Raw genomic sequence first — 12,550 nt, 5'->3', positions numbered from 1 at the left:
AGGTTAGGCAAGGAAGGAAAAGATGTTTGTTTTGAACAGAGCTACTCTTCTGTCTGGGGTTTTGAAATCCACAGTTTAATCTGACATCATTAGAAGAATATTCTCTCATAGTATGCCAGTATTTCGGGTTTCAAGACCCGACTTATACGTGAGTATATACAGTACTTTTGACACAAAAGCAACAGGGCCATCAAGCAAAGGTTCCATTGCTGTGTTTTTTTTGTGTTTACCCTAGTAATAAAAGACCCATGCCAGTATGCTTCATAAAAGAGGCTCCCAAATGTTTTACCCGAGTTACAGTAAGGATGTCCAGAGAGAGTGAGCGAGCAATGCCACTTGTACGGGTGTCTGGAGCACTGGTTCTTCTCACTTTCTCAAGTTCATCTCAGTAGAAGGACAAAGGCCAATGCAGGAGGGATCAGGGAAGACCCTCTTATCTACATTAACCTTTTAACCACTTAATTCAATGAGAAATGTAGAGACTGGTCTATCCATCTATAACCCTTTAACTGCCTCTGAATGCATTTATACGACTATAAAGGACAGTGAGGTGGCAAGAGCTGCTGCTTCATGGATCCAAGGTCTGAATTCCACTCCTGGTTCTAGTCTTTGTAGAGTATGCATATTCTTGGCATGAGTGGGTGGGCTTTCTGCCACCTCCCCAAAGACATACAGTATGTGTTAGGTTAATTGTTGATTATAATCTGGTCTTGGGTGAGTATACACTATGCACTGGACTTATGCCCTGACCAGGGCTTGTTCCTGAGACTGATGTGTCGATGTGCATACTGTATGGCTCAGTATTGTTGTGTTCAGTAATTGTGTTTGCACAAAGTTTTGGATTAAGTTTGGAATAGTGTATAGTTAGCATGAAACTATGAGACTGTGAGAAGTGATATCAGGCCTCCAACCAACACAAATGACAGAATGTATAAAGCAACAAGACATCTCTCTCTTATTAGAGTTTGCTGCTTCTTTCTACTCAAATGTCCCATCGTTTGCCATTCCATCTGCCATCGTGAGCAGCCACTCCATGATCTCAACAGTTGTGGTTTGCACTGTTACAAAGATACTTACTGGCCACCAAACCATGCTGCGCCCTGCCAGAAAAAATCCTCCCACAGTGCCTCGGTTGCTGCGTATCATTGCCTTAAAAACAAAAACAAAGAAAAAAGTCAATTATCAATTCGATCATGGGGTATTTGGGTAAAGCATTTTGATTAATAAAGAAAAAGCCCAAAAGGTGGAGTTCTGTTTTCACATCTTATCATACCTAGTCAGGTTAGTCTACACCTCTATTCAACGTCTAGAAATACAGATAAGATTTAAATTAAAACAACTCTGACTCCTGCTGCCTCACAGAGCCCTAAATTGGATTAAGCAGGTTTTAAAAAAAAAAAAGCGAAGGCCACAAATGTGCTTGTTTAGCACCTTGCAACTCATCCAACTTCCCTGACTTCAGAGTAGAGAGGAGGGAGACGTCTCTTGTTGACAATCCCTGACATTACAGTAGCAATTTACAGGAAGAGAAGGGGAGAAAAAAGCAATTAAAGCGTTTCACTTGCAGTTAAGGCCAAGGAACGAATTAACGTAAAAAAGATTTAGCTTGACAATGGTGCAGTAAAGGCATCACTGGCTCAGATGTCAAGCATCTGACAAAGCTCGCTAACTACAAAGGTCACCACAGAACGTGACACAGGTCGAGCCGAACACTGCTTTGCCTCTGCTCAAACTCAGATCACTTCATAATTCTTTGATTGGATGTTTGTGAACGGTTATGCAGGTCATGTTCATCAAGAAAGACACTATAAAAAGTCACATTTGTACAACTTGCAAGCCATATAATGGTGAAGCGTTGCTGCCACACTGCACCAGTGTCCCATTTTGACTCCCACCTGTCTGTAGTTAGACGTTTTCTCTCTGTGGTTATGTGGATTTCTACAATTTAAATGCAAGGCTCTCTGATCACAAACATTGTGTCCTGTGACCGACAAGAATCCCACACCCCAGTGCTACTTCCTTTATTAGTGTATTAGAAACATTGGATTCCAAAAATGAATGTAGGATGCACTTTATTCATTCAAAAAGTGCTCTGTACTTTTTTTAATAATTGTGTGCATTACGGACAAGAATGTGGAAATAAGATGAACACTTGTATAATGATTTCTGTGCATCCCACCGCTGCCTCAATGTCAGTCATAAAATATCATTTGAGCTTCCTGTTCACATCTACAAATCTCTGAACCATAAAATTCAAGCTACACTTCGCATTTGTTTCTGCGTCAACATGAAGCGACAAAAGGTTCACTCTCTGACCCCCCAGCTGTCATTTTGGGACTCCATGAGGGGCAACTGTCGTCAGACTGAAATAGAGAGAGGCAGCCGCAAAACAGAAACCTTGGCAGAGAGACCTGACTGACCATGACAGTTCAAGTCCAACAGCTTGCTTGAGGAGGACTTGGCCCTAAGCACCCCCCCCCCCCCCCCCCCCCCCACTCCCACTCCCACTCCCAAATCTCTTTCTCATTGGAAATTCTTGATTTTTTAAAACCCTAACCCTTGAAAGATCTTCTCTCTCTGCCTGACTCCGATTAAGACAAACAGGATTACAGAAAAGCTGGACTTCTGCAAGAAACCTGACCTAACTTTTAACCCTCTTGGTTAGTCAGTACAGGTTAATATCTACAGGTGGTATGCACATTTTTAGGTTTTATGTTTCATTGAGCCCACCAATCTCTGCTATATGAATATGGTATGAAAAATCTGGACTACGTGAGGGGGGGTAAAGAGCCTTGAAAATGTGAGACAGTAAAACTCCCTGTAATTTAAACACACTCGACTCCAAAGGGCCTTTGTTTTTAGAATGGTAACTATTTGCTCTGTGCGTTCCTTCAAAGGCAAACCAGGAAATACCTTTATTTACACACATTTTCCCGCCACTTAGGAACTGGGGCAGTTGATTCATTTAATTTGATTCATGCCAGGACTAGATCGGAAGAAACTGTACAGTGAAGGCTCACTGGTGGGGGTGAACAGTATGCCGATTCTGACGTTAGCTGAATGAGCTTACCACAGTGCTTGGATTGCTCAGAGAAATTATGTGGCTAACTGAAGTGCTGACTCTTCTTCTTTAAGAAGTCTGCCTGCCTAGAGCTCTAAACTGGGATACTGGCTGACAACTTTTCTACACTCGTACCTCCTCATGCTGCCCCACACTGTACCCCCTAACCAATGCAAACGCCATCCTTCCGTTCGTCTATCATTAGACCTGCCTAATCTATTTCTATACTGCATGGAACTGGAGCAGCAAGGAAGGAACAAACCCTGGAAAGTAAACCCTCATGCAAACACCCACACTCTCTCAAATGGTATCAGCTTCAAAATAGGAAAAAAAAAATACTTACCCATATGCCAATGGCCAAAACCAGGATGAAGTAGACCACAATCACTGAAATATCAGCCGCATTGTTGATGGCCATGCTGTCATCAGTTGACGGAGGGGGAGTGGACGTCCCGCTTCCTGCCGACCCTGTAAGACTGGCATCTGTCATGCTGGCATTGGAGTCTGGTGCCTCTTTCCAAAATGAAGTGCAGAGTTCTTTGCTTTTCTTTATAAATGCTAACCAGAGCTTGGATACACAAATCATTAATAATCAACTCACTGGTGCAATCGCATACACATTAAATTTGGTTCTCTCTTCCTTGTTCCACTGCCTCCCTAAAAGGCAGCCCTCCTGAGCTCAGGTCACCATCACTCAGTCAAAAATGACAAACCACATTGCCAGGATAATAGCCAGGGCAGACTCTGAAGGGGGACTACACAGCAATGTGAAGGAGGGGCTGCGGCTGACTGGTGGGTCACATACAGATGGCATCAAAGTCTTCTGCAATTTGCCAAGCAGTAGTTCAGGTCTCCTCAGTGAGGTGTTAGACTGTACCTGTCAGGACGTTTACACACCAAATTAGACTTGCTAATAGCATTTTAAAGAGGCCCTTGTGCCTCAAAGTTCACGCTGGTAGGGAAGTAATGATTACACAAGTCCGTGTCGTCGGGAGCCTGTCGACACGGGACTGAGGCGCTCACTTTTCAGTGTATTTTCATATGCTGTTGGTTATCGTGTTTGTAATTTCTCCTGCAGTACGTGTATGCTCTCAGATTTTTGCATTTGTGCCTTTAAACAAATTTTATTAGCATGTTTTTCATTCCTTTGCAGCCTAATACCACTTTACTAGTATCTCTCATTGTGGTTTTCTTCAATTTTCTCTTTTTATTTTGTATACAGAGGACTATTTTGCAGAGTAATCCCATGAATAAGGACATCAATTGTTCAAACACTGCCCTTGAGTTGATCTGAACCGTTTCTTCATGTGATCCGTATACTGCCTTGCCATGGGGGTTACAGTATATAAAAAAAAAGGTTGGCAGATTGGTAGGCTAGCTAGCATGGTGCTGGTGTCCTGGGTTCAAACTCCTTGCCCAGTTCATCTGTGTGTGTGTGGTGTACAAGCTCACTGTGTCCCACAGTCCAAAGACAGACATGTTTGGTGAACTGCTGATTCTAGATTGATCCACTGTGCATGCCCGAGGCCACCAAGTATGGAGTTGGGGAGAGCTCAGCTGGTGGGGTGAAAGAGAGACCAGAGGAAGGAGAGAAGGAGGAAGCAGAACACAATTATAAATAGTAGCACTCTGGCTGGTAAGTGGGCCAGCCACCCACCCTACCTGCTCAGACCCCAGTGTGTGTTGACCTAAAGAGGCTGATATTCTGTTGTGTAATACAATGTGTAACTCGTATTAACCTTGCTCTCCTTGACTTTAATTCTGGTTGTTTTATTGGGGCCATTTTGCTCAAATGCACACCTATTGGCCACAGCATGCAACTACCATCGCAACATAAAGTTATAATCAAGCACCACAATTTAAACATTATAAAGTCAAGAAACAAACAACTTGAGCAAATAGCATTAAGATATACTGTATATCCATCGTCTGGACTGAGGGTTGCAGTTGAGGCGCCTGTGTTGGCGGCGTTAGGGGAAGGGCAGGAACCAACAGAGTACAGATTTTAATCCACACATGTTCATATTTAGGCATTGAGGCAATTTTGGTTAATAAAAATCTGTAGAAGTAAATAAAATACTTATTTCATCTGTGAATACTGTACATGTGGTCAATAAGTAAGTTTGTATTCAATAAGAATTTTAAATGTAAATAGATTTTGTAACTATAATAAAATATGACTTATCCTACAACTTATTTAAATACATAACATTCCCCAGCATTTATGCACTGCTCATTGTGTAACACTGCATGAACCCTGGCCAAAAGAACTTGTACTTTTAATGATAAGAATAAAAAAAATATATGTTTATACAGCACCTTTCCCAGGGTCAAACCACTTCAGAAATATTTAAAGGAATACATTAGCAATCAATGCAAAAATAACACTAATGTCACAGGACAAAACTAATATCAAAAGTAAAAAAAAAACAAAAAAACAAACAGCAGATAAAGTGCATGAACGTCAAAGTTCTGAATTAGATTAAGAAAAAATAAACAGGAATAAAGAAGAAAGCCACAGAACAAACAAAACAGTTTGTGTACCGAAGTTATAATCACAAAAGATAATGAACAGGGGGAAGAGTGGATTTTGTTATCAGTTTAGGAAAGACATAATCCATTCAATGGCTATTCCTTGGACGTTTATTTAGATCACATCCAGCATCTCCAGCTGACCCGAGCTGCACGTCACTGCATTATTTTTTTGTTTTTGCATGACATATTATGATTAGTGTCCTCAATGAATCTGATAGTTCTAGTCAATGCCTGAAGTGGGCCGTACTGGTGGTTAATGAATGTGCTTGGCACTTCACCCCACATTAACTGGGCTTTCACTCTCCCTCAACCCCCAATCCCAACATGGTGACACCACATTACCCTGTTAAAAAAACATTGGCATTCTAAGCATATAAAGATTATTGCACTCTGAACATTTGCTATCCTTGGAGAGTGTATACAATAGTATTTCATTATAGCAGAAATCCAATTCTTACTCTGGAAATAGCAAATATGACTATGAGACAGAACACCAGGTCAGTATAACAGAGTGGCACAGCAGGGACAGAAAGTTTGAAGTTTCAGCATACTGCATGTGACTGTTTCCTGAATTAAAACAAGCATATTCTCTGCTTGTCACTGTGCTAACTCACATGTATACGTAAATGTAATATATTTATTTCTGAATGTCACTATACAAATTGTCTGCAAAACTCAGTGGGTGTGCAGATTTTTTGAAGCCTCTGTACACATGCATTTTGTCAGTGGCTTCTCCACTCCTTGATTTGGGCCTCTCTATGTCTGACACCAAGTACACTGTTCTGACATTGGGAGTTTAGTAACGGACTGGTCCTTCATGTGACCCTAAATTGCAATGCCTGCCCATTTGATCAAAATATCAGTGTGGTCTGTGTGTCCGGTTCCTTTCTTAGTTTAAATATAGATTAGTAGTACAATGTATTTGATCAAGTTAGATCCATATTACTAAACGAGAATGGTAAACCAGATGGACGCAGGGACATGGGCCGTGGACGCAAAAGACGTAGTGCGCAAGCGCCACACAAAGCCCCCCTCCAAGCACCGGAAAATGAGAAATGATGCGCCACGCCCATAGCAACAGACCCATGCAACGAAGCGCCACACGAAGGCTATACCACACGAAAAGGTACGCACACAGAAATGACGATTCACACCCATGACACACAAAGCCCCCCTCCACTACCAGAAATAAAAAATGAGGCAACGCGCCCCTCAAAAAAAACACACGCCGACAAACGACGTAACAGTGAGTGAGATCCTCCTTATTGCTTATCCATATTACTAACGATAAAGAACAAACAAGTCATGAATTCACGATCAGAAAAGGCTCCATATTAACAGTCAGTGTGATCCTCCTTATTAGTTATCCATATTACTAACATTGATGAACAAACAAGTCGTGAAATCACGATCACGGGTACAAAACGATACGGCTCGAGTAATGGGACCACAAACACGAACCCGCATGAAAAAATACAATACACGTCGGCGCCTACAACGCGCTTCTGAAACCGCGGAAGAAAAAATGTTTCGGCTCCAAAAACACATGTCACTCCTTATTCAAAATACCGGTCCCAATCACAGAATCATCGGTATCCACTATGAAAATGAACAGTAACAATGCACGTGACATCCGTCTTGCAAAACTATTAATTATAGATGAATGTACAATGGCATCCAGTCACTTACTCAACACCATTGATAAACTTCTACAAACGTTGATGAATAATAATATTCCCTTTGGAGGAAAGGTACTTTTATTAGGAGGAGATTTTAGACAGTGCTTAGCTATTGCTCCACATGCCATGCGCTCAGCTATTGTTCAGTCCACCTTAAAATACGCGGACGACGTCATACATACACAACAAGATACCGGACTACAATACATATACAGGCGCGACACCTGATTGGTAATAATACGAAGAAACGAACAGTCCGCATATTAACAGTGAGTGCGATCCTCCGTATTACTTATCCATATTACTAACGATAAAGAACAAACAAGTCATGAATTCACGATCACGGGTACAGAACGAGACGGCTCGAGTAACGGGACCACAAACACGAACCCGCATCAAAAAATACAATAAACGTCGGCGCCTACAACGCGTTTCTAAAACTGCGGAAGAAAAAATATTACGCGGACAATTGGCATTGCTTTCAAAAGATACAGTTGGTACTAAACATGCGATGTCCAGATCCAGAATATAACAATTGGTTATTACAACTGGGAGATGGGACGCTCACCAATACAGATGGACTTCACCCAGATATTATTACAATTCCTCAAGCCTTTATCTGCGACGACTTAGTTACGGAGATATTTAGAACACCAATCTCATTAGACCAAATACCCCTTTTAACACAATGGACTATATTATGTCCAAAAAATATTAATGTTGATCACATAAATAACCAAGTCATTGCATTACTTCCTCTAGAGGCACGGCTCTTTCTAAGCTCTGACAAAGTTGCCTCTAATATCAACAATGACCATCTTAATTTCCCCTTACAATATTTGAACACTATTAACCCAGACGGATTACCACAACACAATCTTAACCTTACAATCGGAACAATAATCATGCTATTAAGAAACCTTAACACTAAACAAGGTTTATGCAATTGTACACGTTTAGTCGTCAACACCATGACACACAATGTTATTGAAGCAAAACTTCTTACAGGATCACATGCTAACAATACTGTTCTGATTCCTACAATCGACCTTACAAGTTCTAACCTAGAATTACCTTTTACACTTACACGGCGACAGTTCCCCATTAAACCTGCATTTTCCATGACCATCAACAAATCACAAGGCCAAACCATGAACAAAGTTGGCATCTACCTCTCTGACCCCGTTTTTGGACATGGACAACTTTATGTGGCCTTCTCACGAGTTCGACGTTCATCTGACGTTAAGGTTAAGGTTATAAATGATCCATGCCAAGAGAAACTCATTCAAGAACAAGACACCATCTTTACTACTAATGTTGTGTACAAACAAATTTTCCGATAACTCTTTACACTGTGCCTTGCAATTTATTCTTGGCTTCCTATATGCGTCATCTACACCTTCACACTATGCTATATCTCATACATACATCACGCTATTTATAATTACCCAACACCAGGGGTTGGCAAGCGAAGCGAGCAGGGGGCGGAGCCCCCTAGTTAAGAAAGAAATGTTAAATGAAGCAACTCTGGAATCTGCTGGTAGTAGGAGAAAGAACTGCTATACAGTAAACTAAACATTTACTATTTTGGACATCTCGCCAAAGCCTAGTAACGATCTTGTAAGCAGAAATTAACTGCTTCCAGTTACTTTAAACTAGGCTCACAGAATTTACCATTTATTAATTATAAAAGATTTATAAGAAAGAGCATAGTTGATTCACACTTCTGTTTTACAAAATCTCAGCAGAAAATTTTAACAATATAATTTCCCTTCTCAATCCTTTCAACAAAAAAAGGAAAATGCTCGTTTCAGTGGACATTTAGATCCCCCCCCTTTTTCCATGGAGGTTGAAGTCAACAAATCAGATGCTGAACTTTAAAGGGCATGACCTTAAATATTGGTATGGACAAGTGAATTGCTACCTGGTCATTTCTTCTTACAAACTTTCCACTGTGGAATACATTTATAATATTCTGGCTATCAGATTTCCACATAAGCAATGGTACTCTGGTGGGGTGGAGGTTTTCAGGGAACTTTTATCAATTACCATATATACTCACGTATAAGTCGGGTCTTGAAACCCGAAAAATCAATCATAAATTCAGACCTCGACTTATACGCCCGTTCAAAATTATGACACTTCGTTTTTTTTTTTTACATCTTCTTGCCTCCTCCAGTCTCACATCAGTTTCTCAGACAAATTGAATTTTGTTGCAGCAGTGCAGTTACCAATTTCTTTTGCTACTTCAACGACGTTTAATTTCAAGCCAGCTTCATATTTTCTTCTGATCGAACACTCCATCGTAAATAAGGGATGCTCTTACAATAAAGGTGTATGAGGGTGCGAGATACAAAAAACACAAATCAGTGCAAACGTTGCTTCAGAATAGTTTGTGTATTACCGTGTGGTCACGTAGGCACAATACATAGAAACAAAAGGCAGTGTGCTCCGTGGTTACTCTCTCAGGTGGGTGTTAGCATATCATAACCTCTTGGACCAATTGTGCGATTTTCCGCATTCGACTTATATGACTGTCATTATAAAATACCAGAAATTAAACAGCAAAATCAAGACCCGACTTATCCATGGGAGAACTTATCCACAAGTATATACAGTATATTTATTGCTTTTGTGAACCATTAAAAGCAGTCTTGTTTAGAGATAGTTAACCAAATTAATGCCTGGCAGATTAAATGACTGAAATTCTTTAAATGATTTTAAATTTTGTATGTACCTGGAAGAACTAATAAATGTCAAAAATGAATTATCTGTGTCAAGCAAGTCATGGACCTGGCATTTTAGTCTTCAAGGTTTTGAACTCTGATAATGCTCCCTTTTGGTCTCCTATCTGTACCTTGGGTTGATTAGGTGCCAGTCTTTAATTGGGTCCATGATTTTCCAAATGTAGAACATTCAATTATAAAATGCTTTTAAAATGTTTTCAAAGTACTGTACATTTCTGGTGACCTACAAAGTCTGAGGAAAGAGAACAACAAGTAAAGGCTTGTAAAACCTGTAATCAAATCAAAAAGCATTAAGAGGTGACCAGATGGTCTTTGATAACACTCCGTCATACCCAGAACACCTTGGTCTAATGTAATTTTATTTACCTCTCTTTCAGGCCAGTAGCACATTTTTGGTAATCTAATTTGATTCAATTTTATATTGTCTACAGAAGGAAATTTGGCTTGCCATTGGGATTAATACAGATATGCATCACACACTTTCTCATACAGTATTAAATAACATGTTTTGTACACAATTAAAATAAACACAGTATAAAAATTGCACATTATCAGAGAGGACAGTTACAGTATGCCGATAAGTCTGAACTGCAGTTGTCTACCAACATAAACCTAACTGAAAAGGTTAACAATTTACATGGGTGTCATTTTGCTTGGCTTTTCTCTACATTCATAATGGCTAACACGGTACAACACCCTAGTACTACATGGCATGAATGAAAATTCGAACCAGTTACTTTTTATCCTTGGGATCATTAACCTTTGGACTTATGGTAAAAGCTGGAAGTCAAAGTGTAGTGAGAGTCCGTGCCGACATAAACAATATACTTCACTTTCTGCAATACTTGTTTACTAAAGAACAGAAACCGATTAGACCGCTGAGGCCTGACATTTCTGCTGTGCCTAAAGGCTCACATGTTAGATTACCTGGCAACTCCAGATTGTGTCCGTGTGAAGCCGAGAAGGAGTATTGTATACGTGTAACTTTTCTGCCAGGATAAGCTCCGGCCACCCAAGACCCTGGACTGGACTAAGCAGGTCTGAGAAGGTTCTGTTACTCCATTTAACAATGCACTTCTTTTAGTTTTTGTTATCACTTACATTCGCAAATCAAGCCTTTAATAAATTAGTTACAACTCATTAAATAAATATCTATAAGAGAGACTCATAATTGCCGCCATCCATCTGTTTAACTCACGTCCCCAGTTCAAGATCACAGAGTGTCCAAGACCATCCGGTAAGCACTGGGAGCAAGAATGGTAACCAATTACAGGGCATACTCACACCAAGCTAGTTCACAGGCTCCAATTAATGCACATCTATGGACAGTCAGATAGAAATTCACACAGACAGTGGGAAAACATGCTAACTCCAAACAAACACTGTCCAAATAAGGACTCTTTCATTATTGCCCTGCTGTGCTACCTCGAGCTGAAACAGAAAGTTAAAATCCAAAGTAGATGGTACTGGATGGTATGTAACACCACCCTGAGATGTAAGTAAATCAGAAGTGAAATAAAAGAACATCACCATCGTCCTGTCCAACTATTAGCTTGACAGAATAAGGTCAGTGGATCAAACAGGCCACTAGTCGGAGGACATTTAAGTTTTTTTTGGATGTCTATTTTTGACTACTGGAAATACCACAGCCTGGTTTCACAGATTTGGAACATTCTGTTCTCGAGAAAACTTGAAAATGCAATAAAAAATAGGCCTCCCCTCAATTGCTGACCTGTTTTCTAAGGTGACCCATTTCATCCCATCTACATATTTGTGCCTAGCAAACCATTAGGTCTGCAGTTTTATTTAACAAGTTTATGGGCTTCACAGGTTCCTAATTGTTATAGTGTATCACAGAGGACGTCGATTCAATAACCCTTTGGGGACTCTCACTTTTGGAGCAGCTTTACACCAACAGTCTGGTTTTCAGCCTGAATCTAAAGGTCAAATCAAAAGAGTTCACTAAAAGCTGGATGGTACTTGCCTTGCCACGTCACCCCGAAATGCCATGACTGGAGCAGAGTAACTTGGACCCTGACCATTCTGACCTTGACCAAGGGGCCTCAGGAAAGGCTCCAGCTCCCTGAGACGAGGTAAGTGAGCGAAAGAATGGATGGATGGATGAAGATCAAGTCTACAACTAAAGGCTCACCCGTACCTTGTGGATTTGGTCTCTTTGTGGGCATTACCTTCTGGAGGTTTAGAAATACACAAAAACATTACTGAATCTGTATGGATAAAATGTTCTCCATGTATTCTTGTCTACAAGTTGTCCTACTCTCCTTATCAGTGATACAGCAAAGGATTCAAAGTCAGCTTATGATATAGTAATCACCTGCTTTAAAATGTCAATGTAATGTTACTTTCTTAGTTGTAAAAGCAAGACTTGAACATAATGAACATTATTTTCATCCAATAAAATCTATAATAAAATAAATAAAATGTCAACTGTTATCCCTGTACCCAAAAGAAAACAAAACTGAACAATCACAATGGCTAGGGAAGAGTGGCACCTGCAGCCATTGTTA

General features: G+C 40.3%; 1 protein-coding gene across 2 annotated transcripts in view; it reads right to left on the bottom strand.

Moving 5' to 3' along the window:
• slc5a1 (solute carrier family 5 member 1) overlaps positions 1-4,052 on the bottom strand; it is a 61,871-nt gene extending 57,819 nt beyond the window's left edge. Inside the window, exons 1-2 of one of the 2 annotated variants that reach the window (XM_051921066.1) lie at positions 3,405-3,784; positions 1,078-1,149 (exon numbers count right to left, since the gene is read on the bottom strand). In XM_051921066.1, the coding sequence (XP_051777026.1) occupies positions 1,078-1,149; positions 3,405-3,647 (315 nt within the window). In that variant the 5' untranslated portion in view covers positions 3,648-3,784. Of the gene's footprint in view, positions 1-1,077; positions 1,150-3,404 lie in introns of both variants that reach the window. The other variant, XM_051921065.1, reaches the window with a different exon arrangement.
• Positions 4,053-12,550: the final 8,498 nt, after the last annotated feature.

The sequence above is a fragment of the Erpetoichthys calabaricus genome, chromosome 18 (genome assembly GCF_900747795.2).
Source record: "Erpetoichthys calabaricus chromosome 18, fErpCal1.3, whole genome shotgun sequence".
Taxonomy (NCBI): Eukaryota; Metazoa; Chordata; class Cladistia; order Polypteriformes; family Polypteridae; genus Erpetoichthys; species Erpetoichthys calabaricus.
The sequence above is the reverse complement of the archived record's forward strand: the minus strand, read 5'-3'. Positions and strand labels throughout refer to the sequence as shown.